The following is a 25,327-nucleotide window of genomic DNA, read 5'->3' on the forward strand; positions in this document are numbered from 1 at the left end:
ATCAAGAACCTTAGCCCAGGCCCCCCAGCCAATAAACACTAAAACAGCAAATACTGGCTGTAAGATACAACATGCTGAAACTCTGAGAGCCAACAAATCAGCATTGTGAGGAATGACTATTAATCCAAAACAATGAATGCTTATCACAAATACGATTAGACACACTCTGGTCAGATCTGTTGTTATCTCAATCCTTCCTGCCCCATATTGGGCGCCACAAAGAACTGTCGTGGTTTAAGCCCAGCCGGTGACTCAGAATCACGCAGCTGCTCGGTCACTCACTTCCCCCTTTCTTCCCCCTGCTCCCAGAGGGATGGGGAAGAAAATCAAAAGAATGCAAATCGCATGGGTTAAGAACAGTCCAGTAATTAAGGTATAATACAAAACTACTACTGCTGCCACCAATAATAATAATGATAAGGGAAATAACAAGGGGAGAGAATACAATTGCTCACCACCTGCCAACCGATACCCAGCCCAACCTGAGCAGTGATCTGGGCCTTCTGGATAACTCCCCCCAGTTTCTATACTGAGCATGACATGTTGTGGTATGGAATACCCTTTTGCCTAGTCTGGGTCAGGTGTCCTATCTCTGCTTTCTCCCAGTTTTTTGTGCCCCTCCTCCCTGGCACAGCATGAGACTCAGAAAGTCCTTGATCGAAGTAAGCTTTACTTAGCAGCAACTAAAAACCATTGGTGTGTTATCAGCACTGTTCTCTGACTAAAGTTAAAACCAGCACTGTACCAGCTACTAAGAAGGAGAAAAATAACTGTTACAGCTGAACCCAGCTGACAGCAGGGAGCTTGGTTAAAACCTGATGTTATTTCAGTGCAGCAGATGGTACACCCTATGGCATCTTCACTGTTTTCAGTGTTTGAAAAAAGCATTCTTAAAGCAGTAGTGTGGCATATGTAGTTTAAGTCTCTCTTCCTGTGGTTATTGTTTGACACTGTTTCTCCATGCAGATAGCAGATTTGGCCAATGAAGACACACCACAGTTGTATGTGGCTTGTGGTCGGGGGCCCCGGTCATCTCTGAGAGTTCTAAGACATGGACTTGAGGTAAGACTTCATCACTTCAGGAGAATGGCTTGAGAGGCAAGGACATTAAGAAAGTCCTTGAAGTAAGGGTGCTGAAACTGAAGGAATTATTCTTTTGCCGTGGTCTAGAGAGCAACTTTATCTATACTTGCTTCCTGGAAGTAGAAAGGTTGCACTGTTTACTCTTAAAGTCTCAGAGACTTTTTGTTCGGTTGACTCCAACCATCTGCATTTTTTCTCTTCTAATACGTGCATGTATTGAGTGAGAACATTCTGGTGTTTCTGCCAGCTGCTGCTGCTCTCTTTGCTGGGGGTGGGTGACCTTGTTTTAAAGCTTTGATTTTGCTGTAGCAGTGCTGAATGTATTCTACCCAGTAGCACATCTGGCATGGGGAGAGAGCATCAGAATTGGGAATTATTAGCTTTCCTACCATGTTGTGGGAAAGCTTAAAAGCTGCTAGTGGTTTGGTGACTTACTGTAGTTAATTCTAAGCATTTGTTTGCTAAAGAACCTTCTTCCTGTTTACTCTTAGGTATCCGAAATGGCTGTCTCGGAGCTGCCTGGGAACCCCAATGCTGTGTGGACAGTGAGGAGACATGTTGAAGGTATGCGGTATTTTCCTAAAGCACAAGGAGGTGATAATGTTTTTTGGTGTGTTTTGTTGTTGTTCTGTCCAAGGAGATAGGAAAGGTACTTCATGGTGGTTGTGTGCCATCTCCAAAAGTTGGGCTTTGAATCAGCAGCCACCTCTTTGTACTTAGAAGCCACCCTCTGGTCCCCTAGAATTGTCATGCTTCCCTCTGACAAAGAAGCCCCTGCTTCTTTGGAAAGGACAGGACAAGGTGGAATGGCTTTAACCTGACAGAAGGAGATCGAGATGAGATTTTAGGAAGAAGTTGTTCCCTGTGAGGGTGGCAAGGCCCTGGCACAGAGTGCCCAGAGAAACTGTGGCTGCCCCATCCCTGGCAGTGTTGTTCAAGGCCAGGTTGGATGGGGCTTGGAGCAACCTGGTCTAGTGGAAGGTGTCCCTGCCCATGGCAGGGGATTGAAACTGGATGAGCTTTAAGTTCGTTTCCAATCCAAACTGTTCTAGGATTCTGAGACTTACGTACTGCCTAAGCAGCATGGAAGGAACTTTGAGCGCAAAGTTCCTTCATGTTCCTCAGAAATAAAAGGGTCAGCGGGAAAGTATTTCCACAGTTCATGTTAAAAATAATGTGCTTTTCTTAAAAGAGGAATTCTAGTTTGTTAGAGACAAACCTTTGCTCCTGCTTTCTGGAGAAGGAGTTGATAACATTTGCTCCCTCTGAGAGATGGAGACTTCTGACATCACTTTGCAGTTTGAAAACCTCTTGAGGTTTCCTCTTGAGGTTCCAGAGGATGACTTTGACTTTTCAGGAGATGGAGGACCATTGTTAACCTACATGAAACAGACCAGTCTCACTGTTTCTTTTTTCCTCCTTGCAAATTCTCCAGGCTGCAGCATGGAGAAGATCTTCAAGATTTCAGAAGGCTGGAAGCTGTGGCTGTTCTGAACCATGTTACTTTGTGAATACATTTTAAAGTTACATGAAACTGATCGCCAAGTTACATCTCTTTGAATTCAGGAATGATTTGACTGAGTTTTAATCGGAAAGCCTGCAGTACCTTTTCAAATGTTGTACCCAATCTTGAAGCTGCCTGGGTGCTGGTTTTTGAGTGTTCAGTTTGCAGTGCCAGGTTGCCTGACTTCGCCTTGCTGCCACAGTGTCTGCTGCAAGGCCTCTGTAAGATATGTACAGGTTTGCAGCCTTCAAAGCAAATACTAACCTTGGCTGGTACATGGTGATAGACACTACCAATACCAAGCCTTTTTTTTTTTTTCCCTCCCAGCTGCTTTGTACAGACCTCCAAGAGAAAATGATGACATATGCTTGAAGTACCTTATAGGTATTTCTGGCATGGGAATGCCCTGTGGTTATGGGATGCATCTGCCCATCAGACAGAAGCACATGGGTTTTGAATCAAACCTTCTTGGCAGTTGAATATCAAGGTCTGGGAAGCTAGATGGCTGGGTGCTTTGCTGTAGAGATAGGTGGTCAGGTCTCACCTTACACCAACGTTCCCTACCTGGCGCTCTTGCCTGAAAACTTTGCTGAGGAAACTTTGAAGGAAAAAAGGCTTATAAAAGGTGGAAGCAAGAACAGGCGGCCTGGGAAGAACAAAGGGACATTGTCTGGGATGCTAGGGACCAGGTTAGGAAAGCTAAGGCCCAGTTAGAATTAAACTTGGCTAGGGATGTGAAAGATAACAGGAAGGGATTCTATAGTTACATTGCAAATAAAAGACTAGGGACAATGTGGGCCCTCTCCAGAAGCTGTCAGGAGAACTGGCTACCCTGGATTTGGAGAAGGCTGAGGTTCTGAATGACTTCTTTCCCTAAGTCTTCACTGGCAGAGGCTCTGACCACACCGCCCATGTCTTGGAAGGCAGATGCAGGGACTGTGAGAATGAAGACCTTAGGTCCACTGTAGGAGAGGATCTGGTTTGAGATCATCTTGAGAACCTGAACGTGCACAAGTCCATGGGACCTGATGAAATCCATCGATGGGTCCTGAAGGAGCTGGCAAATGAAGTTGCTAAGCCACTGTCCATCATATTTGAAAAATCATGGCAGTCAGGTGAGGTTCCCAACAAATGGAAAAAGGGAAATATAACCCCCATTTTCAAGAAGGGGAACACGGATGACCCAGGGAACTACAGACCAGTCAGTCTCACCTCTGTGCCTGGCAAAATCTTGGAGCAGATTCTCCTGGAAGGCATGCTAAGGCACATGAAAATCAACAAGGTGGTTGGTGACAGCCAGCATGGCTTCACTAAGGGGAAATCCTGCCTGACCAATTTGGTGGCCTTCTATGATGGGGCTACAGAACTGATGGACAGGGGCAGAGCAGCTGATGTCATCTACGTGGACTTGTGCAAAGTGTTCAACACTGTCCCACATGACATCCTTGTCTCTAAATTGGAGAGACATCAATTTGATGGATGGACCGCTCAGTGGATAAAGAACTGGTTGGATGTCTGCATGCAGAGAGTCGTGGTCAATGGCTCAATGTCCAGCTGGAGATCAGTAATGAGTGGTGTCCCTCAGGGATCAGTGTTGGGACCAGTCTTGTTCAACATCTTTGTGGGTGACATGGACAGTGGGATTGAGTGTGCCCTCAGCAAGTTTGCTGATGACACTGAGCTATGTGGTTCAGTTGATATGCTGGAAGGAAGGAATGCCATCCAGAGGGACCTTGATGCGCTTGTGAGGTAGGCTGATGCCAACCTTATGAAGTTTAGCCATGCCAAGTGCAAGGTCCTACACCTGGGTTGGAGCAATCCCAGGAACAGCTACAGGTTGAGCAGAGAAGATATTCAGAGAAGCCCCCCTGCGGAGAAGGACTTGGGGGTGTTGGTCGATGAGAAAATGAACGTGAGCCGCCTTCAGTGTGTCCTCGCAGCCCAGAAAGCCAACCGTATCCTGGGCTGCATCAAAAGGATCATGACCAGCAGGTCGAAGGAGGTGATCCTGCCCCTCTACTCTGCTCTCGTGAGACCTCACCTGGAGTATTGTGTGCAGTTCTGCTGTCCTCAACATAAAAAGGACATAGAGCTGTTGGAACAAGTCCAGAGAAGGGCCACGAGGATGATCAGGGGACTGGAGCACCTCCCATATGAAGACAGGCTGAGAAAGTTGGGGCTGTTCAGCCTGGAGAAAGCTGCGTGGAGACTTCACAGCAGCCTTCCAGTGTCTGAAGGGGGCCTACAAGGATGCTGTGGAGGGACTCTTCATTAGGGACTGTAGTGATAGGACAGGGGATAGCAGGTTAAAACTTAAACAGGGGAAGTTTAGATTGGATATAAGGAAGAAGTTCTTTACTGTAAAGGTGGTGAAGCACTGGAATGAGTTTCCCAAGGAAGTTGTGAATGTTCCATCCCTGGCAGTATTCAAGGGCTGGTTTGACACATCCTTGGGTGACATGGTTTCATGGGAGGTGTCCCTGCCCATGGCAGGGGGGTTGTAACTAGATGGTCTTAAGGTCCTTTCCAACCCTAACTATTCTATGATTCTAAAACCAATGTGCAGCGACTCCCAGGTATGGAGTCTCCATGCAGTACTCAACAGAAGCCCAGGAAAGTACTGTCATCCCATCAGTATCTTTTAAGTGAGAATAATCCTGATATTTGTCACTGCTCATCTGTTTGTTCACTGGACAAATCTGAGCTAGTGGTGTCTGCATTTGTATCGGTTGAAATTCAGATGCTGCAGAGCATGAAAAAACTGTATCGGGCATGGGCTGGTATATAGGAATGGAATTTTCATGGAGTAGCTCAACCGGAATCCATGACAATTAACAAAAAGAGTAGGATAGAATTGGTGGGCTGAAATGTGATATTTTCATAAGTGGTCGTGACGTGTGCATGATGCTGCAGAAAATTTGTAATGAATGCATAGGAAAATGTGTCCAGTTGTGGTTTTCCAGAGTCTTTAAAATGTCTCTGTTACTTGCTGAAAGGAGCTAACTGGAGCAATTAGAACAGTAATAAGCATCTCTGAAATCTTGTGTCTGTGTACAAAATAATATCTGTCTGTTCAGAGCTCTGGGGAGCTTCTTGTTATGCTTGGGATTGTGCAGAGCTAAGTAGCTATCTTTTCATATTAAATTCTATAGATCTTTTTGTAACTGAGAATACTTCTCAGTGTGCTGCAGGGATCCCTCCTAATCTCAAGTAGGCTGCTATATTTTCTAAACCAAAATTGCATTGTTTGAATCTAGATGAATCTTATTCATTGACTTAATTCTGGTAAATAAAACCATTTATTTCAAAAGCTCCAGCCAAGAGGCATTAAGCAACACTATTGGACTTGAAGCAAAAAATGCACTTGTTACTGTTATTGACACAGACTTAAAGGTATGCTCTGATATAATTGTAAAAAGTATCAAGAGGTAGGAATGAGTTTTTATTTAGAGTAAGACTAAGGGAATCTGTTTTGCTTTCAAATAGGAGTTCTTTGTCCTGCTCCAAATCACATGGTTAAGCCTCCAGCTGGGTCATGGTGGTTTATCATGAGAATGACAGCCCCCAGGGGGAAAGGCAGCAGCTCTCAAGAAGTTTGGAAGGCAGCAATGGTCTTTGAAATGGAATTTGTAGAACATCCTGTCTACAGGACATTTTTTAATTAAATGCTTAGCCTGTGAACTGCTAGAACCTTTGTTTAAAGCAATCGAGGAATTCTTGTAGACTTCTGTTGTTGAAAAAAACATGCAGGTTTGTAGGAGCAGCTGCTATTTAGTGTAGAAAATAACTAGTTTGTAACAGTGCACTTCTTGCATGTCTCTTGCCAATGGCATCTCTTGACATTGGCTGTTAATGTTAGAGAAGTTCTCCTGTTAAGCTGTTTAAGTAGTTACTGACTGGTTTCTATTTGCAGGTTCTGTTCTTGTGTTGTCATTTCCACAAGTGGGACCTGCTCCTGTCTGTGGGCTTCAGGAGCATGTTGGAGGTTTATGCCACAGGCTGCTGTTAGAGTTGCTTTAATGGTAAAAACACTTCAGTTTGATCAGAGCTGTGGTCTGTATACCAGATGTTTGAGAGAAGAATGATGTGGTGTTTGGTTTTTCTTTTTCACTTGCATATTTTTAGCTGTATGTAAGGTCTTTCTGTTCGTGACATAGCAGGTTTGGCAGCACCTTCCTCTAAACAGGGTGGATAAGAAAAGGATCAGTTCCTGGAGCATTTCAGTTGACCCAGTTCTGCTTCTTTAAGCTACTGTATGGTGTTTGCTGGCATCATGTATTCAACCTAGTGAGAGTTTTCTATTTTCTTTCTCTATAGAGAGAGTCATTAACCCTTCTCCATGTCTCCTACCTTTACAAATTATGGAGAAACTCTGCTCAAGAGCAGAAACTGTGACAGCTCTCTTATACCCTCACCTCTGCTAATTGTCTTGTGCTGTGGTGCATAAGTCTGAGCTTTGGGTTGAGTTGGGTCAAAATGGGGATTTTTTTCTTTTTAAGAAATAGCACTTGCATGACAACAGCAGCAGAAGTGGAGTTGCTTATCTGAGGCAATCCTCCATTTCCCAACAGACTTCATTGTTTCTGTTGCTTTTGTTATTCTGTTTTAATGACTCTCCTCTACCCTTCCTTAATGCCTGTCACCTTCTGCAGAATCAAAATGGACAGCAGTAAACCAGGGCATTCCCTTTACCCAGTCCTACTACCCTTGTTTCCCACAAAGTTTCCCTAATTCCAAATAAGCTCTTACAACTATTTTAATTAGCATAGCTCTTCCACATGCAAGCTACTGGACGCTCTCAAGCTGTCCCTCTTAGGAGAAGCCAGTACTGGAGATAGTAGTTGCAATACTGTCACTTGTTCCAGTAGAAGTAAAGGTCAGTGTCTGCTCTATCTTAAAAACATAATTGTTTCTCATCCCAGGAGACTATGGGTGGCTGTGTGATGAATGTAAGCCAGCTGAGCTTCTGGATGAGGGTAGAGCAAGCTAAGCCTGAGCTCCTCTGCTGCACTGCACCTGACTCATTCTCTGCAGCCTTTAATTATGTGGATGCCGGATAGATATGAGGTCCTGTAACCTCCTGTTTGCAGCATCCATGGTGTGGTTTCTGCAGATGAGTTCCATGTGTTCACATTATTGGGGTATTTCTTTTTACTTTGTTGGGTGTTAAATCTGGATTCAGCTCCTGGTGTGAGATGGGGTGAATGTCTTAAAGGCTTCAAGACCTTGTGCTGCCTTTGAAAAAAGTAGGCTGGAGTCTTGCTTGCCAGAATCCAGAGTATGATGAATTGACTCTGTATCTGGATCATCATTTGATCCTTGGTTCAGTCTTGCATTGTTTGGAGTCTAGCAGTGGCTGGCTTTCAGACAGTGTGTCCTAGAATTGCATAATACTGCCAGCAGAAGTGATTACCATAGGAATTCTGAGTAACTGCTGGACATTTGTCAGGCTGCTAATTTTGTTGGGAAGCTTTGCATTTATTTAATCAGCACCCTTTTTTCCTGTCTCCCTTGATCAGATGAATTTGATGCCTATATTATTGTGTCCTTTGTAAATGCCACACTGGTGCTGTCTATCGGAGAGACTGTAGAAGAAGTGACTGACTCAGGATTCCTGGGTACTACACCCACCTTGTCTTGCTCTCTTCTTGGTGATGATGCTTTGGTACAGGTAATGGAAAGCTGCTTCTGACGTGTCTGCTTATGTCTGCCACTCTCCGCTTGCTGCATGGCTGTGGCTTCTACAGTAGTGCAACATATATCATATCTAAAGGTGTGGATTGTCAAAGAATTACACTTGATTTGTTTCCTTTCCTTTTTACATCCTGCTAAGTGAAACTGGACCAGATGAAGATGGTCCTAATCTTCTTTGTTGTGTGCCTAGTAGTTCCTTGCTGTAGCTCAAAGGTGCAATGCTTCCAGCTGGCAAGTGGCTTTGTGCTAGTTCAGCCTGTTGCATAGCTAGTAGATCACCACTGCCAGGAGTGCAGTGTTTACCTTTGGCTTTTCTGTGTCAGAACCACCAGTGAGATGGGAGTTGTGAAGGGTGGTAAATACAGAATTGCTGTGACCTTATTTTTTCAGGTTTATCCAGATGGGATCCGGCACATCCGAGCAGATAAGAGAGTAAATGAATGGAAGACACCAGGGAAGAAAACCATTGTAAAATGTGCTGTGAACCAGAGACAAGTTGTGATAGCACTGACTGGAGGAGAGCTGGTTTACTTTGAGATGGACCCAGTATGTGCGTTAATGTGGTGAATGAGTTTGGAAGAGCAAGGTGGAGTACAGGACATGCCAGAGACTGATCCTTGATCAGACTTGCAGACAGGGATTCTGTAGTGAAGCATCCTTCTTGAATGGGTAGATAAAAGCCCTGCAGAGATGGAGTGTATCTGTCTGAGATGATTAAATTAAAGTCTCTGAAGTTCATAACTGAGGCTGGAAATTGTGTACTTATCCTATTGCTATTCTGGTTCTTCCAACTGTAGCTGAAATAATGCTGTAAATAAATGTTTTTTAAAAAATATGGAAAATCTGAAGCACTGTCTTAAAGCAGGGGGAGAAGGTGTGGAGAAACATTTTGGTGCTGGTTTGCCACATTGGGTAGTCAATAAGTCTCTTGCATTTTTCTTTTTCAGTCAGGACAGCTGAATGAGTACACAGAGAGAAAGGAGATGTCGGCTGACGTCGTTTGTATGAGCCTGGCCAATGTTCCTCCTGGGGAGCAGCGCTCCCGGTTCCTTGCTGTTGGGCTGGTGGACAACACTGTCAGAATTATTTCCCTTGACCCTTCAGTGAGTAGCTGTGCTGTTGCTGCCTCTTCCATTGGCTTGAAATGTTGAGAAGGGGTATTCCAGAGGTGGGCTGCATCCATATTCAGGTGGATGACCAGGAATGAATAGTTTATGTGGCTTTTCTGTGGGAGGAAGCATGGCTCCTCATCCTAACCTGTAACAATTCCCTTGTTTTATCTAGTCTTACCCATTCCTGGAGGCTCATCTGATGAGAAATTAAAGCATTTTCTTCATTGTTTTGTTTTAGGTTTTGGTTTTGTGTGTTTGGGATTTTTTGTTTGTTTTCCTCGTCTCACTGTTTATACCTGTACTAAGGCAGACTCATTCTGCAGTCAGGGTCAGCACTACCTTCCTCTACCTGCACCAGAGGAGTGAGTGTTCAGAGGATGGCTGAAGTAATATAAACTTTGCTTAGGTCTCCCCATGCTAAACAGCTGCAAACTGCTGGAACAGTGGAAAGGATCTAGTTTATCTTCTCCAAACCCCAGGACTGCTACCACTCTTGCTTGCCAAAATCCACAGAGCCAGTGTCTATTTGGACTTTTTCCTTTTTGCTGTGCTAAATACTTCTTTTTGGAGATTTAAAAGGGCATCTTGAAGTTTCTTAGATGGAGCTTGAATCCCCTCTTGCCATGCCAAGCCTTGCTGACTGCTGTATCACCTCTTTTCCATCTCCCACAGGATTGCTTACAGCCGCTGAGTATGCAGGCCCTCCCTGCACAGCCTGAGTCACTGTGCATCGTGGAAATGGGTGGCACGGAGAAGCAGGATGAGCTGGGGGAGAGGGGATCCATTGGCTTTCTGTACCTGAACATTGGACTGCAGGTGAGAGGCACCTGCCTGGTTCTGACAGGCGTGTCTTGGTGAGCTTTTGCTTGAAAGATGGATTGTGAAAGTAGCCTTGTCATCATGCAGCGCAACACAAAGCCTGTCTCTTCCCTCTTTGTTACAACAGGCTTAACAACTGAGATTGGGAAATTCACTGTGTGACTAGAGGTACAGCCACTCACTCACTCCCCCTCTTCCTCCCCCCCGGCATGCAGAGGAGAATTGAAAGAATGTAACTCCCACGGGTTGAGAGAAGAACAGTCCAATAACTAAAATATAATACAAAACTATTACCCAGCCCAACCTGAGCAGTGATCTGGGCTTTCTGAGTGACTCCCCCCAGTTTCTATAATGGGCATGATATGCTGTGGTATTGAATACCCCTTTGGCTAGTTTGGGTCTGGTGTCCTGTCGCTGCTTCCTCCCAGCTTCTTGTGCCCCTCCTCGCTAGCAGAGCATGAGACTGGAAAGTCCTTGATCTGAATAAACATTACTTAGCAGCAACTAAACCATCAGTGTGTTATCAGCATTGTTCTCAGCCAAAACACAGCACTGCACCAGCTACTAGGAAGGAGAAAAATAACTGTTACAGCAGAACCCAGGACACATTACTAGACTTAAGACGAGTCAAAAGACAGCTTATTATCCCAAATGTCATGTAGGACAAATTGCGCTTTTCCCCTTCCAGAAAGAGGTCATATTCTAAAAATATATTTCTGGGTGAAATGTTGGGCGGTTCTTTAGAAACTGCCTGTAGGGCCAAGTATCAAAGAAGTAACTGCCCATAACCACAGGCTCTGTTCTAGTAACTGCTGTTACACAGCTTTTTGTTGCATCCAGTACTGACTATGTGATCTTTGACCAAAAATGTTGTTGTGACAGGTCAGCGTGTGGTAAAAACAGCCAGAGTAGTCTAGGTTCTTTCACATACCTCAAGCTTGATGTCAGCATGCAAGCTCTTTTTAAGTAGTGTGATGTTTTGGGTAAATGCATTTGTACCAACAGGGATTTGGATCTGGAATTAGCCCTCAGGTTTTTATGGCTTATGGGATGTACTAAATTTCTTGATCTGTGGTCTGGTTTTTGGCTTTTTCCTGTTTGAGAGGTGTGTGTGTGTTACAAGTAATTCCTTTTGGCCCTGTGGAAGTGTGCAGGAACTTTTTTCATAAAATGAAACATAAAATGTGCATGAACTCTTTTTCATATTAAGAGCCAATTTGTATACAGTGTGGTTGTAGAAGAGAGTTGTACCGGAAGCTAGGAATAAGCACCCAATTCTTCAGAAATTTCCTCTTTGTTTTGAATAATGGCTGTTCCTTCTTGTCTGTAATCTTGATCCAACTTTTTGGTTTGCTAATGTCAAGAATGGTGTGCTGCTGCGAACTGTCCTGGATCCTGTTACCGGTGATCTTTCTGATACCAGGACCAGATATCTTGGCTCCCGGCCTGTGAAACTCTTCAGGGTCCTAATGCAAGGCCAAGAGGCGGTAAGTGAGGCGAGCTCAGAGGGGTACAGATCCAGTCCTCAGATGTAGCATCCTGTTTTTCTTTATTGACGGGCAGGGTGGGTGAAAAGGAAAAGGAGAAAAATAACTGTTACAGCTGAACCCAGGGCAGTGGGGAAGTGTCCTGCTGTGCTGCAAGGACCCTCTGTGTAAGGGTGGGAAGTAGAATGACTTCATTATGGATCTGCCTGGCTCACAGCTTGCTCACTCACAATCAGCCTTGTTCATGTTGGCATTCCCCTTACTGCTTAGGAAGTAATGTGTAGTGCTGCCCTGTGTTCTTTGAACTAGGACTCATCTGACCCATAGGTTGTGTTTGCAGCATGCCTGGAAAGCTCTGAGCAGATACTTGGGCTTAGAGACACTGAAAAACCTCACCTTGCCTGTCTTAGTGCACAGGGCAGAAAGAGCCCCTTGCAGAAACCTTCCCCTTGACTGCTTAATGCAGCGATGGTTGTCTCCTGTGCATGTTGAGAATGGCTCAGCCCCTGGCTGGACAGCTGCCGCACATGGTTCAGGGAAAACATTTGCAGGCTTTGGCATAGAGGGAAGAAAGTGTTTCATCAGAAGTGCCATTTCCAGCCCTTGTGATGTGGTACTGGGGAGGTCAGCTACCCCCTGTTTGACTCATTTTGGGATGATACCTTCAGAATTGAGAAATACTGCTGGTTAGTTCAGGGGGCTGGATCAGGGAATCCAAGCTCTGCTTCAGTGTTATGGTACACTGGGTGAATCTCTTCAACTTGCTTCTGCCAAGTGTACCTTGGAGGTGAGGTGCTTTGCAGCTCTAGCAGAGGATGAGTATGGAATAGCTGAGTGCTTTTCTGCTTTGAGTCCACTCTTGGTTCATTGTCTCACAGTATGGAGAATAAAAATAAACTGTTTATGGCCGGTCAGTGATAAGTGTGGGGTTGCCTGTGAGTGTCAGTGTAATTCCAGCTGCTGTTGCCCAGGCAGAAAGTAAGGTTACACTAAAATTGAGTTAACTAAGTGTATAAAGCTGAAGAGTTTAGAAGTCCATCTGCTTCCTTTGCTTCCATTAACTTGATTGAAGATAGGCTACTGATGATTTTAAGTAAATTCCACTTGAGTGCTATAGCATAGCATTTGGATGGTGACAAAACAGTAAATATTTATTATAAAAGACTTGTTCCTATTAGAACAGGCTGTTGTTTTTTTTTAAAAAAAGCTATGAAAGTATTTATCTTGGCTTTTTACAGATAACAGTTTTTATTGCACCTCAGTTTGAGTATTTGTTGTCTTAATAGTGCTTTAAAGTTCCTCTTCATGCCATACGCAATTTCTAGATAAAACTGTTTCTTGAAAGCAAGCAGAATCTTGTGCAAGATTCTGCACGAGAGCACAAGAGAGGGTGTGCTCTGGGCTCGATGGAGTCCACCCCCAAGAACTCAGGTGTTCTATTGGGTAAGAGTCTGGCACTGTACATCCCTTTGTATTGCAAGGAGTGAGCTTGTTTCCATCCCCAGACCTAATAAATTTGTTGTCTGCCTTCCCCAGGTGCTGGCCATGTCAAGCCGATCCTGGCTCAGTTATTCCTATCAGTCACGCTTCCACCTGACTCCACTGTCTTATGAGACACTGGAGTTTGCATCTGGTTTTGCTTCTGAGCAGTGCCCAGAGGGCATTGTAGCCATCTCCACAAACACACTGAGGTAAGAACTGATGGGGGAACATGGAATAGTTAGGGTTGGAAAGGACCTTAAGATCATCTAGTTACAACCCCCCTGCCATGGGCAGGGACACCTCCCACTAAACCATGTCACCCAATGCTCTGTCCAACCTGGCCTTGAACACTGCCAGGGATGGAGCATTCACAACTTCCCTGGGCAACCCATTCCAGTGCCTCACCACCCTTACAGTAAAGAATTTCTTCTAAGTAACATGCTTACTTCCAGGCTGGGATGCAAGGCAGGCAGAGGGGTGGTGAATTCTCACTAAATATTCAAAAGGAAAGAGGTAAAATGACTTAAGAATTAAGGTCTTTTTGAGGTTATTTGATTATGGATAATGATTTGGTGGAAACACTCTGGATTTTGGAAAACAAATAGAATACAAGGGTAGTTATGCTATCAGAAAAAAATAGGTTGTGCTTCTCTGACTTATATTTCCCAGCTTCTTTAAATAATAACTGAATTTCGGGTTATCCTTAAATTCTCTGATCCTTAGAGGGAAGCTTTTGATAGCTGTGAACCTGTTGTGTATTAGGATCTTGTGGCTTGTGATCTGAATTTGCTACTTTGCAGAAAACAAGCCACGTGATTTAAGAAATCGGAGGCATGACAGGGGTGTATTTGTTGCCTTTTTTGAAATTTCAGCTTAGATGCTAAAAACACAAATGAAAATAATGGACCACAAATTCAGGAGCTCTGTCATATGCACTTGAATAGGCACTTTTTTCATATTTGTCCTCACTGAAATATTACAACATTCATTGCTTTTAAAGGAGTTATTCTTTTTGGAGAGACTTGTGGTTTTTAGTCACCAAATGCCAGAAGAACTGTCATTTCAGCTGGCAAGTCACAGGAAAAAAGAGTTGGCATTGCGTTTCTCATACTGTTTTAACTGAAGTGCCCCCGAGGAGCATTTGATTACGTGTCCAAGTCTGTTTCACATTTAGATTCAGATGGTGTTTCTCCAAATGTACACTTCCCTTCTTCCATGTGCCCTTTGTTCCTCTTGGGATAGACTTGCTTCAGCACCCTGGGACAGAGAAGCCCTCAAGTCAACCTTGTGTTGCAGAGCACTCCTGTCCCACAGCATTGTCTCCTGTTTAGGATGCTAGTTCTGCTCTGCACTCTTGGAGCTGTTTGCTAGTTGCTCTTTGGCCTGAGAAAGGTGCTGCTTGTCTCCAGCACTAGCCAGTTTCACAGATGTAAAGTTCAACTTCAGTTTTGTTGTCTTGGACAGCTGCTTTTGGATCTTATTCAACACGTCACATCTTTCTCCCCCAGGATTTTGGCACTGGAGAAGCTGGGGGCAGTCTTCAACCAGGTTGCCTTCCCGCTGCAGTACACACCCCGAAAATTTGTCATTCATCCAGAGAGCAACAACGTGATCATTATTGAGACGGACCACAACGCTTACACTGAGGCCACCAAGGCGCAGAGGAAGCAGCAAATGGCTGAGGTAATTTGGGTTAGGGACGGGTATACACTTCTGTTCCCTCGAGGGAACTTCTGCAACTGGAAATCCTGCCTGCTTGCCAGTTCCCAGATGCTGTTGCCGGCAAGTTCTTGTGCCCTGTGTGAATGCAGGGGCTGAAGGGAGTGAAGATCTGCCTCAAAACATCCATTTCATCAGAATACACTACTTTCTAGTGCTCCTTTCTTTGCGTGTTATTATGGCAGGCTTTAAGAACCACATATTGGAGGACAGTAATGCTTTTGTAGCACATTCTCTGGGCTTTCTGTGACTGAGGATGTTTGGATTTTAGTGGGTTATTTTCTTCTCAATGTTGTTTCTAGTGGCTGAATTAAAGAAAGCTCCCCAGACAACTGCCCCTTGGGCAGGGCAGAGCTGACACGGCTGTGCTCTGAGCTGCAGAGGCTCCCTTGGGAATAAGCTCAGGGTGGGTGGAAGCTTTGAGATTTGGTGGTTTTTGTCCTCACAGGCAGTACCTTGCCCTGGAATACCTGGGCTTAGGGGAAACAGGGAGGCTATATTTTTCACACAGTATCTGCCGACGGCGAGGAGAAGCAAGGCACGCCAACCCAATATGGGTGATAAGCAAGCTTCCTACTTTATTCGTGTCGCACATAGATTATATCCTCGTGGTGTTAATTACGCCTACTAGTCACAACAGCATTGGTTAGTTCTAAACGGTCTCATTCACAGTCTCCTCCCACATCTGGTTTCCAGTTACCTGTGAGGCCTACACTTTGCTTTGCTCGCACAAGGCCTCTAAGGATCCATGGCCTTGCTCTTGGAGCCATTCTGCAACAAGTATCAGCATGTATGGTAAGGCAATTCACTGAGCTGTTCTTTTTCTCTTGTCCCTTAATGTGCCTTAGGAAATGGTGGAAGCTGCTGGTGAAGATGAGAGGGAGTTGGCTGCTGAGATGGCTGCAGCCTTTCTAAATGAGAATCTTCCTGAGTCCATCTTTGGTGCTCCCAAGGCAGGGAATGGACAGTGGGCTTCTGTTATCAGGGTCATGAACCCTATCCAGGGAAATACGTTAGATCTGGTCCAGCTAGAGCAGAACGAAGCTGCCTTCAGGTAAGAAGCATTGCTACGTGCACCAAGAATCTGCTTGTGATGAGTCTTCTGTGGGGTTTTTGTTCCTTCTTTTACTTAGCTGTTACCAAGTTGAAATGCAGATGCAGTGTGTTATCAGGAGACTGGCTTGAATCCCAAAAGTGATTGACATATGCTTAAAGCTTTTGTCTTGCCTTTCCTTCCCACCCTGTTCTGTCTGCATGTGACAGCAGGAGGTGGTGCTCCAGATGGGTTTGCTGGACCCCAGCGCTTAAAGAACACCATGGGGATGTAAATGACAGATAAGAGAGCTGGGAACAAGACAATGTGATGCAGTCTCTCACTTTCCCTTCTCATCCAGATAAACTGAGGATAGATTAAATGGAAAGGAAGCGTTAGAGGGTCTGGAGGGGAAAACCAACATAATAACCACAAAAAATAGCAAATGCCTCAGCAGGTGAAGTGGAGCTAGGTCACACTAGTCCAAAAGGCTGACTCTGCCCTGTTCTTTCCAGGATTCCCAACCTGACTGAGCTAGGCACTGAGCAGGAAATAACACTGGAAGATGAGGAAAGTTTTATGTACATGTCCAAATTGGGACAGCTTTTGAAAAATGAATTCTAATGGAGCTTTGCACATTGCTAGGCAGTGTCCAGCCTGTGAAAGCATATGGATATACTTGACAGCTGGACCACATCTTTTTATATGGGGAGTGTGGAAGAATGTGCATTAAACATTTCTCCAGGGGGGAAAAAATTACCTCTGAAAATGAGATGTCAGTGTTGGAAGTTTTGGCTTCCATATCTCTGCCTGGCTAGGTGCAAGTCATGCTGTCAGGGAATCCAGTCTATGTGTGTAGTGTTAGTCATGATCATATTCATCTCCTGACATGTCCTGTCATCTCCAGTGTGGCCGTGTGCCGGTTCTCCAATACTGGTGATGAGTGGTACGTGCTGGTGGGAGTTGCTAAGGACCTGATCCTGAACCCACACTCAGTTGCTGGGGGATTTGTCTACACGTACAAGCTGGTGAATAGTGGTGAAAAGCTGGAATTTCTGCACAAGGTGAGAGGGATAACTGCGTCATTCACAGGCAGGGTGCTGGAATAGCTGTTACTTCACCCTGAATGCTACAGTAATAGTGCAGTACTCAATCCTGGGCAAGATTGTCATGATGATGGTACGCACTAGAAGCAGCCTTGGAGAAAATATAAGCTGCCTCCTACAAAATCATTTGGGACAGCTATTGCAGGGCTGAGGGTTGAACACAGGTCTCCTGAGAGTCAGAGTCTTATCCATGTCATTGGGTAAATGGGAAAGGAGCAGTGTTTTTTCATGCCCCTGTTAGGGAGGGGAAGGGACACTGTGCTGTTTACTTTTTGGAATATTAGCTCAGGGAGCTGCTCTGAGCACCTGTTTACAATGCAAATTCATATTGGGTCACTGGGACCCTGGTGCTAAGGCTCTCAGTCCTTGGCTGGTCAGATGAAGGAAGCTGGTGTGAGCTGTCATGTTTCCTCTGATGCAGTTTTGGTCGAGTGTAGAAATGATTAGTTGCCTCGTGACCAGTTTGCTTGACAGGTGTCTGTGGCTTGAGTGAGTGTTTCAGCAGAACTCTGTTCAAACTAAATGCTGTTCTCCTTCCCATGTGCTTCCAGCATGGCTGAGATTTGAGTTCTCTGGACTTGCTTCAACAGCCCCAGGTCCTTCTTATGTTGAGGACATCAGACCATCACACAGTACTCCAAGTGGGGTCTCATGAGAGCAGAGCAGAGTAGAGGGGCAGGGTCACCTCCTGACTGGTCACACTCCTTTTGATGCAGCCCAGGATACAGGTGATTTCTGGGCTGGAGCACACACTGAAGCCAGCTCATGTTCAGTTTCCCATCAACCAACACCCCCAAGTCTTTCTCCGCAGGGCTGCTCTGAATCTCTTCTTTGCCCAACCTGTAGCTGTGCCTGGGATTGCTCCGACCCAGGTGTAGGACCTTGCACTTGGCATGGTTAAATGTAAGCAGCGAGGAGAAGCAGACAGGCCAACCCAGTATGGGTGATAAGCAAACTTCTACTTTATTTGTGAAGCAGTTCACTTATATAGGAGTGGTATTTAGCCACTCCTGCTAGGCACAACAGTATTGGTTAGACCCACACAGCTTCCTCCACATTTTCCTCCCACCTCCGGTATCCGGTTACCTGTGGGGCCTGCCCCTTGCCTTGCTCGCACAGGCCTCTAAGGCTCCATGGCCTTGCTCTTAGAGCCATTCTGCAACAATTCCCCCCTTTTTCTTTGTGCAAGCAAGGCATTGTGGGTTATTCTGTTCACCTGTGTTATCACACAACTATAAGCTAGTTTAATAGTTACAATGATTAACCTAACAATGATACATAAGCGCAGTACTTCAAATAGCAGTGTTTTAAGTCAACCTGTAATGCCCCATGAGGACAACCATTTAGTTATCCCTAGGTCACTGCTCACTTGCAGTTGCTGAGTAAGCGGAGCCAGGGTTTTCAGCTGTGCATGTATCGAATTAAAATGACCAGAAAGATTCATACAACACATTCTATCAAACTCTTCACATCCATGTCCCTGTGCCAACAACAAAAGGTTCTGCAGTGTTGCATGTCTTAGATAGTCAACATTTAAACAACAAATCAGAAATTGCCTTCGATGTAGTATTTGTCTGCTTAGCAACTCAGTCTGCTTAGTTGAGCCAAAGCCCCGGCTGAAGCACTTACAGTGATTTCGCATATTATGATTGGATACATGTCTTGAAGACACTTAATGACTAACATATAATTGGTTAAACACAGGTGTGAGAACTCAACCTTGAAAGCTTACCAACAGTCCACAGTTCTCATTAACTTGGTGAATTCCAGCCTCTTATCTTGCTTGCTTAAGCTTCTTCGGGCCTCTCATGGCCTTGCTGCATCTTTCAGGATTATACAAAGTTTATGTACCAATTATGCATTCTCCCGTGAGAACACTGTCTCCACATCTCCCCCCTTTTGTTTTATCCAGTAACAAGTCTCTACTACAGCAAGGCACACACAAATTTACATTAGCAGAGTAACTATTACAGGGTGCAGCAGCATGTTGAAGATGCTGATGGCAGTGAGGGACTAGCCAAAGAAATTTCTTACCAGTGGAATTCTCCCCCCGTCTTAATTTGTTCTATCACCGACTACCATTGTATTAAAATCTTTCTAGCTTTTTTTTTTTTTTTTTTTTTTTGCCTGCAAAAGCCATCCTGCTGGGCAGCAACTATAGCGACCTGCCTGCTTCAGCAGCAGCCATAAATACCCGCTGGCAACCGCACCCTTTACGTTAACCCTTTCATGCCCGAAATGTTAAACAGCTACCCGTTGAAAGCTTTTACATGAACCCAACAACAAGAAAAATACACAGAACACCGTCTGCCCTCAGCACACACAAACACACGCGTATGGGATCCCACAAGCACACGCCACACAACTACAATATTTGAAGTACAAAATCCAGACAATCATTACTCCCACTACAGTTCCACGTACAGAACGTGGCACAAGGACCCTGTGGAGACTAACAGCAAACCAGCTCCGAGAAGCATCATTGCAGTGCGAGGTGGCAGGCTCAACCTTAGCAGGCGTCCCTGCAGAGGCTCTGCCTTCCCCACGTCGTATGAGGCTTGGACTTTTATACTGACCAAAATGCACACTCATTCCGACACAGGTGGCCAGCCTGTGCTGGAAGAAGTGGCCAGCAGTATCTACAGAGGTCTCCAAGGGTTGATAGAAACATGGACATACTTATATTTACCAACTTCTAGTACATGAGTATCACAGAGAAACTGTATGGGCTCCCCCTGTCAATTGCAAGAAAAAATCATAACATATACAGCTTGAGTATAAGAGGATTTTAACCCATACGTGGTCACTGTTTGTCAGGCCTCCTTAACTATTTTGAGATCAAGAGCTTCCCACTCTTTAGCCCCCTGCTGTGTAGTAAACACAGGATATGCAAAGATGCCCATTGCAGAAAATTCCCCAGTAATGATCGCATCCTTGGTTACCCATTGTTACAGCTGAGCATCTCCAGGGCCAGTGAGTCTGAGCAGACCGACCCGGGAGACCAAGAGTCAGAGTCTGGAAGCAGAGGATATAAATCTGGCTCGGATTGAGGGGATTCGGGGGCTGATCCTGGGTCCAACTCAGGGTCTCCGTTGCTCGCAGCTGTCTTTCTTATCGGATGTCTCTCATTCGGTATGTAGCCATCTGCAGACCTGGCTCCTCCGTAACTGAGTTAAAAATTTCCACTCTAGAGCATAGTGGGTTGGAGAGACTCGCAGTTCCTTTAAATCTCTCGCTAGCGCATGATCTCTATTTTCTCCTGCGTTCTTCAAAACGGCGCCGGAATCGATCCGGCGCCGAGGCACCGCCCACTTTCTTTCGGATTCCTCGACATTTATCATACGTATCCCTTCTAATATACTTTCTCTGTCCTTTTCAAAGTCCCTACTTTCGGAACTGGGGTGGTGGGGGAGCAGGGGGTTACACCTCCTCCGTGGCACCTTGTGATGGAGGGGGAGAAAAGGAAGGGGGGGGAAACCCTGTGCTCCTGCGAGTTGGGGGGAACGAGTTGTAATCTTCCCCCGGTTTCAACCGACCGGGGACGTCTGTTCCTAATTTCTCCGTTGCTACCACGGCAGTTTTCTTTTCCGCCTTGTATCTTTTTATACAGTTTATTACTTCTCTCCGTGGTTTACCGAGTTTCTTTGCTGTTTTTTCATCATTAAGCATTGAGTCAAATAGTTCTTCACCAAACTTTTGCCACTCACTCTCCTCAAAAACTGTATTAGGGTCTACAAAAATCCCTTAGCCTCCCCTACAGCCACTAGACCTGCTAGCTGCTTTAGAGTCTCAGGCTCAATTCCCCGCTTTTATAAAAAGCACTGTAAAAAGTTCAGGGCTCAGTTCCCCGCTTTTATAAAAAGCACTGTAATAAGTCCAGGGCTACCTCTCGGTCCATTTTCACGGCCAGCCTTTTCCGGATCGTCTTCTTCTGGATCGTCCTGTAACCTCGATCTCCGGATCGGCCTCTCGACGCAGCAGTATCTGGTTCGCCCCAGTGGCGGACTCCTTTCGGTTAGTCCAAGCACCCGGGTCCGTCACGCCACTGCAGCAGCATTGCCCAAGCTCCCCGGCTGCTGCCGCCGGCGCCGCTCACTCGCCGTTCCGGGTCCGTGATACTCAGAGCCCTGTAATCCGGGTCCCTGTTAACCGGGGCCCTGTAATCTGGCTCCCCGTAACCGGGGCCCTGTAATCCAGGTCCCCGCTAACCGGGGCCCTGTACTCTGGGTCCCCGTTAACCGGGGCCCTGTATTCCGGGTCCCCGGTAGCCGGGGCCCATTAGTCCATGGTCCCTATTCGGGCGCCATTTGTAAGCGGCGAGGAGAAGCAGACAGGCCAACCCAATATGGGTGATAAGCAAACTTTTACTTTATTTGTGACCCAGTTCACTTATATAGGAGTGGTATTTAGCCATTCCTCCGAGGCACAACAGTATTGGTTAGACCCACACAGCTTCCTCCACATTCTCCTCCCACCTCCAGGATCCGGTTACCTGTGGGGCCTGCCCCTTGCCTTGCTCTCACAGGCCTCTAAGGCTCCATGGCCTTGCTCTTAGAGCCATTCTGCAACAGTTAAACTTCATAAGGTTGGCATCAGCCCACCACACAAGCCTGTCGAGGTCCCTCTGGATGGCATTCCTTCCCTCCAGTGTATCAACCGAACCACACAGCTTGGTGTCATCGGCAAACTTGCTGAGGGCACACTCAATCCCACTGTCCATGTCAGTGACGCAGATGTTAAACAAGACCGGTCCCAACACCGATCCCTGAGGGACACCACTTGTTACTAGTCTCTAGCTGGACATTGAGCCATTGACCACAACTCTCTGCGTGCAGACATCCAACCAGTTTTTTATGCACCGAGTGGTCCATCCATCAAATTGATGTCTCTCCAATTTAGAGACAAGGATGTCCTGTGGGACAGTGTCGAATGCTTTGCACAAGTCCATGTAGATGACATCAGCTGCTCTGCCCCTGTCCATCAGTTCTGTAGCCCCATCATAGATTGCCACCAAATTGGTCAGACAGGATTTCCCCTTATGAAGCCATGCTGGCTGTCACCAACCACCTTGTTGTTTTTCATGTGCCTTAGCATGCCTTCCAGGAGAATCTGCTCCAAGATTTTGCCAGGCACAGAGGTGAGACTGACTGGTCTGTAATTCCCTGGGTCATCTGTGTTCCCCTTCTTGAAAATGGGGGTTATATTTCCCTTTTTCCATTTGTTGTTGGGAACTTCACCTGACTGCCATTTTTCAAATATGATGGACAGTGGCTTAGCGACTTCATTTACCAGCTCCTTCAGGACCCACGGATGGATTTCATCAGGTCCCATGGACTTGTGCACGTTCAGGTTCTTAAGATGGTCTCCGACCAGATCCTCTCCTATAGTGGACCTAAGGTCTTCATTCTCACAGTCCCTGTGTCTGCCTTCCAAGACTTGGGTGGTATGGTCAGAGCCTTTGCCAGTGAAGACTGAGGCAAAGAAGTCATTCAGAACCTCAGCCTTCTCCAAATCCAGGGTAGCCAGTTCTCCCAATAGCTTCTGGAGAGGGCCCACATTATCCCTAGACTTCCTTTTGGTGGCAACATACCTATAGAAGCCTTTCCTGTTACCCTTGACATCCCTGTCCAGACTCAATTCTGACTGGGCCTTAGCTTTCCTAACCTGGTCCCTAGCTTCCCTATGTCCCTGTATTCTTCCCAGGCCACCTGACCTCATTTCTACCTTCTATAAGCTTCTTTTTTCCTTTTACGTTTCCTCAGCAGTTCCTTATCCATCCATGGAGGCCTCCTGGCCTTCCTGCTACATTTCCTTCTTGTTGGGATGCAGCAATGCTCCTGAGCTTGTAGCAGGTGATCCTTGAATATCAACCAAGAGTCTTGCCCCCCCCCGCCCTCTAGGGCTTTATCCCATGGAGCCTTACTAAACAGGTTCCTGAAAGAGGCCAAAATCTGCTTTTTTGAAGTCCAGGGCAGTGAGCTTGCTGCGTGCATGCCCCGTGATGATGTGAAATAACTTCTCTTAGCCAGTGCAATGAAGCTAGGAATGCTGTAACTGGAAACTCTCTACATGTTCCCATTCTCTGCTCTGGCTGATCCTTTTGGATTGATCAGTGGTGGATGATTTTTCAGTTACTGGAGTTGTTTGTGGGCACACTGTAGTTTGGGTTTAACACTTTCTTCAGTGGCAGCCTCGGAGCTGCTGTGGCAGATGGCTGACTTAAATTTATGCCTTTGTTTTAGAAACAGACAGTCTGGATGGATTTAGGCAAAATATAAAGTTCTTCTGTTGGGTATAAAACAAAACTAAGAACTGAGGCAACAAGATCCTTGTCTTCTTTTGCTGCCTGCCCAGCATGGGGTTCTTGCAGCAGTCTGACGCTTCAGTTGAGGGTACACTGCCAGCAGTGTGTACAGAGCTCTGCTAGCACCATGTGTGGTATGTGCTGCTCCCCAGAAGCCTTTTGCTGCTCCTGTAGAAAAAGATTGTAATTTACCTTTTACATTAAAAGCCTCGGCATAGGCCAGTGAGCTTTAACTGAACCATTGCCTGAATCCATTCTGAAGCTTGGTGTAAGGTTCATTCTGTTAATGAGGGTCTCACAGTCTTCCTTTTCCCTCTCTAGACCCCTGTGGAGGAGGTTCCTGCAGCCATTGCTCCATTCCAAGGCAGAGTCCTAATTGGAGTTGGAAAGCTCTTACGTGTATATGACCTGGGCAAGAAGAAACTGCTTCGCAAGTGTGAGAATAAGGTACTGGCTTTTGTTCTTGACCAGAGCTGTTAAATTGGAGAGAGTAATGCTTTGCAGCAGGAGCAAAACAGGGGGTTAGCTGCTACTCCAGCCAAGATGTGTCTGTGCACTTGGGTCTCAGAGCTGCATCTGTGCCTTGTGATGTGCACTGGATGCATGCATCCAGAGCAGTGTTGGCAGCTCTGGCTTGGCTGGCCTCTCGTGCTGCCCTTCTGCACCCTGAGCACATATTGCTTTCTTGTTGCTGTTCACACAGTTGTGTTGCAGGTTCCTTCTTGTAGCAGCTCAATGTAGGCTGTTAATGGCCACGTGCAGGAAGCCTTGTACAGACCATACCTTTGGCCAACTGCTGCAAATGCAAGAAGTCTTGTCCACATGCAAAATGACAGCTGTTGGAAATCCTTAAGTTAGTTGGTCAGTAGGCTGGGGACAGAAGTTGGAAGGTACTTACGAGCACTTCTTCATATCCTCAGAATCTTGAAAAGGGGATTTTGTCCTTGAAGTAGACGGTCCTTGCTGAGCATTTCTGGTACTTTAGGGAAAGAAACTGCAGAGCATGGCTTTCTAACTGTTAATGCCTGCTCTTCCCTCTCTCGTGCAGGCTGCAGAACCTCTGCCAGTAGCTCATTATTGCATAAAGGAACTCCAGCAAGCTCCCAGGCAGACTGGGAATTTGTAGGGAAAAGTATTTTTGTGTGTGTGTTGGGTGGTTTTGGGTGAGAGGACACTGAAGCAATGCCTGCTTGCAGGACTGGCCCTGGAATTTCAGTTCACAGGCTCACCAGCAGTGCTTGTTCTCTGGATGCTACTCATATTCAGCATGCTGAGAGTGGTGTGTGGTTGGGTTGCAAGGCCCTGTATTGACAGTGTATTTACCTCAGGGTTGTAGTATACCAGAAATAAGAGGTAGTTTTGGAGGAAATGATGGGAAATGGAGAGTGACCCATAGCTCCCAGCGGGAAATAATGTTTCAGTTTGCATATGGTAGAGTTAATGGGTTACACTTCCCTGTTTTGAAGCACCAGGGTTTTGTCCTTTCTCTCTCAAAAGCACATTGCCAACTACATCTGTGGGATACAGACCATTGGGCACAGAGTGATTGTTTCAGATGTTCAGGATAGTTTCATCTGGGTGCGCTACAAAAGGAATGAGAACCAGCTCATCATCTTTGCTGATGACACTTATCCCCGGTGGGTCACTGCAGCCACCCTCCTGGATTATGACACTGTGGCTGGAGCAGACAAGTTTGGCAACATCTGTGTGGTAAGCGTGCCTTGGAGAAGTCGGGGCTTCTTGGACAGGATGTATTTTTCCTTAAAATACCCATTATTTGTCCTAAAAGAATGAGGATCTGTGCATTGCTGCAGACAACGCTCTGTACCAGTCACTTGTTTTTACAGGGCAAGTAGCCATCGTCATAGTGGACGGCTGCAGTTTATCAGTTTGTGAGAAAGCAGACAAGTTAAAGCATCAGCAGGTCAAAAAACATGTTTCGGAAGCATTGTGTATTGGAATTGTCTCAAAACTTGCTGTGAAA

The 25,327-nt window shown here is 45.8% G+C and overlaps 1 protein-coding gene across 4 annotated transcripts in view; it reads left to right on the plus strand.

The window, feature by feature from the left end:
- The window catches only part of LOC130611955 (splicing factor 3B subunit 3-like), a 58,607-nt gene that overhangs the window by 29,226 nt on the left and 4,054 nt on the right, over positions 1-25,327 (plus strand). For 3 of the 4 annotated variants that reach the window (XM_057433219.1, XM_057433222.1, XM_057433221.1), the window contains 13 exons: positions 967-1,062; positions 1,575-1,647; positions 8,107-8,258; positions 8,672-8,827; positions 9,229-9,384; positions 10,066-10,209; positions 11,577-11,699; positions 13,236-13,390; positions 14,690-14,864; positions 15,749-15,954; positions 16,841-16,997; positions 23,665-23,790; positions 24,841-25,053. In XM_057433219.1, coding sequence (XP_057289202.1) covers positions 967-1,062; positions 1,575-1,647; positions 8,107-8,258; positions 8,672-8,827; positions 9,229-9,384; positions 10,066-10,209; positions 11,577-11,699; positions 13,236-13,390; positions 14,690-14,864; positions 15,749-15,954; positions 16,841-16,997; positions 23,665-23,790; positions 24,841-25,053 — 1,932 coding nt within the window. The remainder of the gene's footprint in view (positions 1-966; positions 1,063-1,574; positions 1,648-8,106; positions 8,259-8,671; positions 8,828-9,228; positions 9,385-10,065; positions 10,210-11,576; positions 11,700-13,235; positions 13,391-14,689; positions 14,865-15,748; positions 15,955-16,840; positions 16,998-23,664; positions 23,791-24,840; positions 25,054-25,327) is intronic. The other variant, XM_057433220.1, reaches the window with a different exon arrangement.

The sequence above is a fragment of the Pezoporus wallicus genome, unplaced genomic scaffold (assembly GCF_028554395.1).
Source record: "Pezoporus wallicus isolate ANWC-B61680 ecotype Strahan unplaced genomic scaffold, APGP_CSIRO_Pwel_v1 contig_913, whole genome shotgun sequence".
Taxonomy (NCBI): domain Eukaryota; kingdom Metazoa; phylum Chordata; class Aves; order Psittaciformes; family Psittacidae; genus Pezoporus; species Pezoporus wallicus.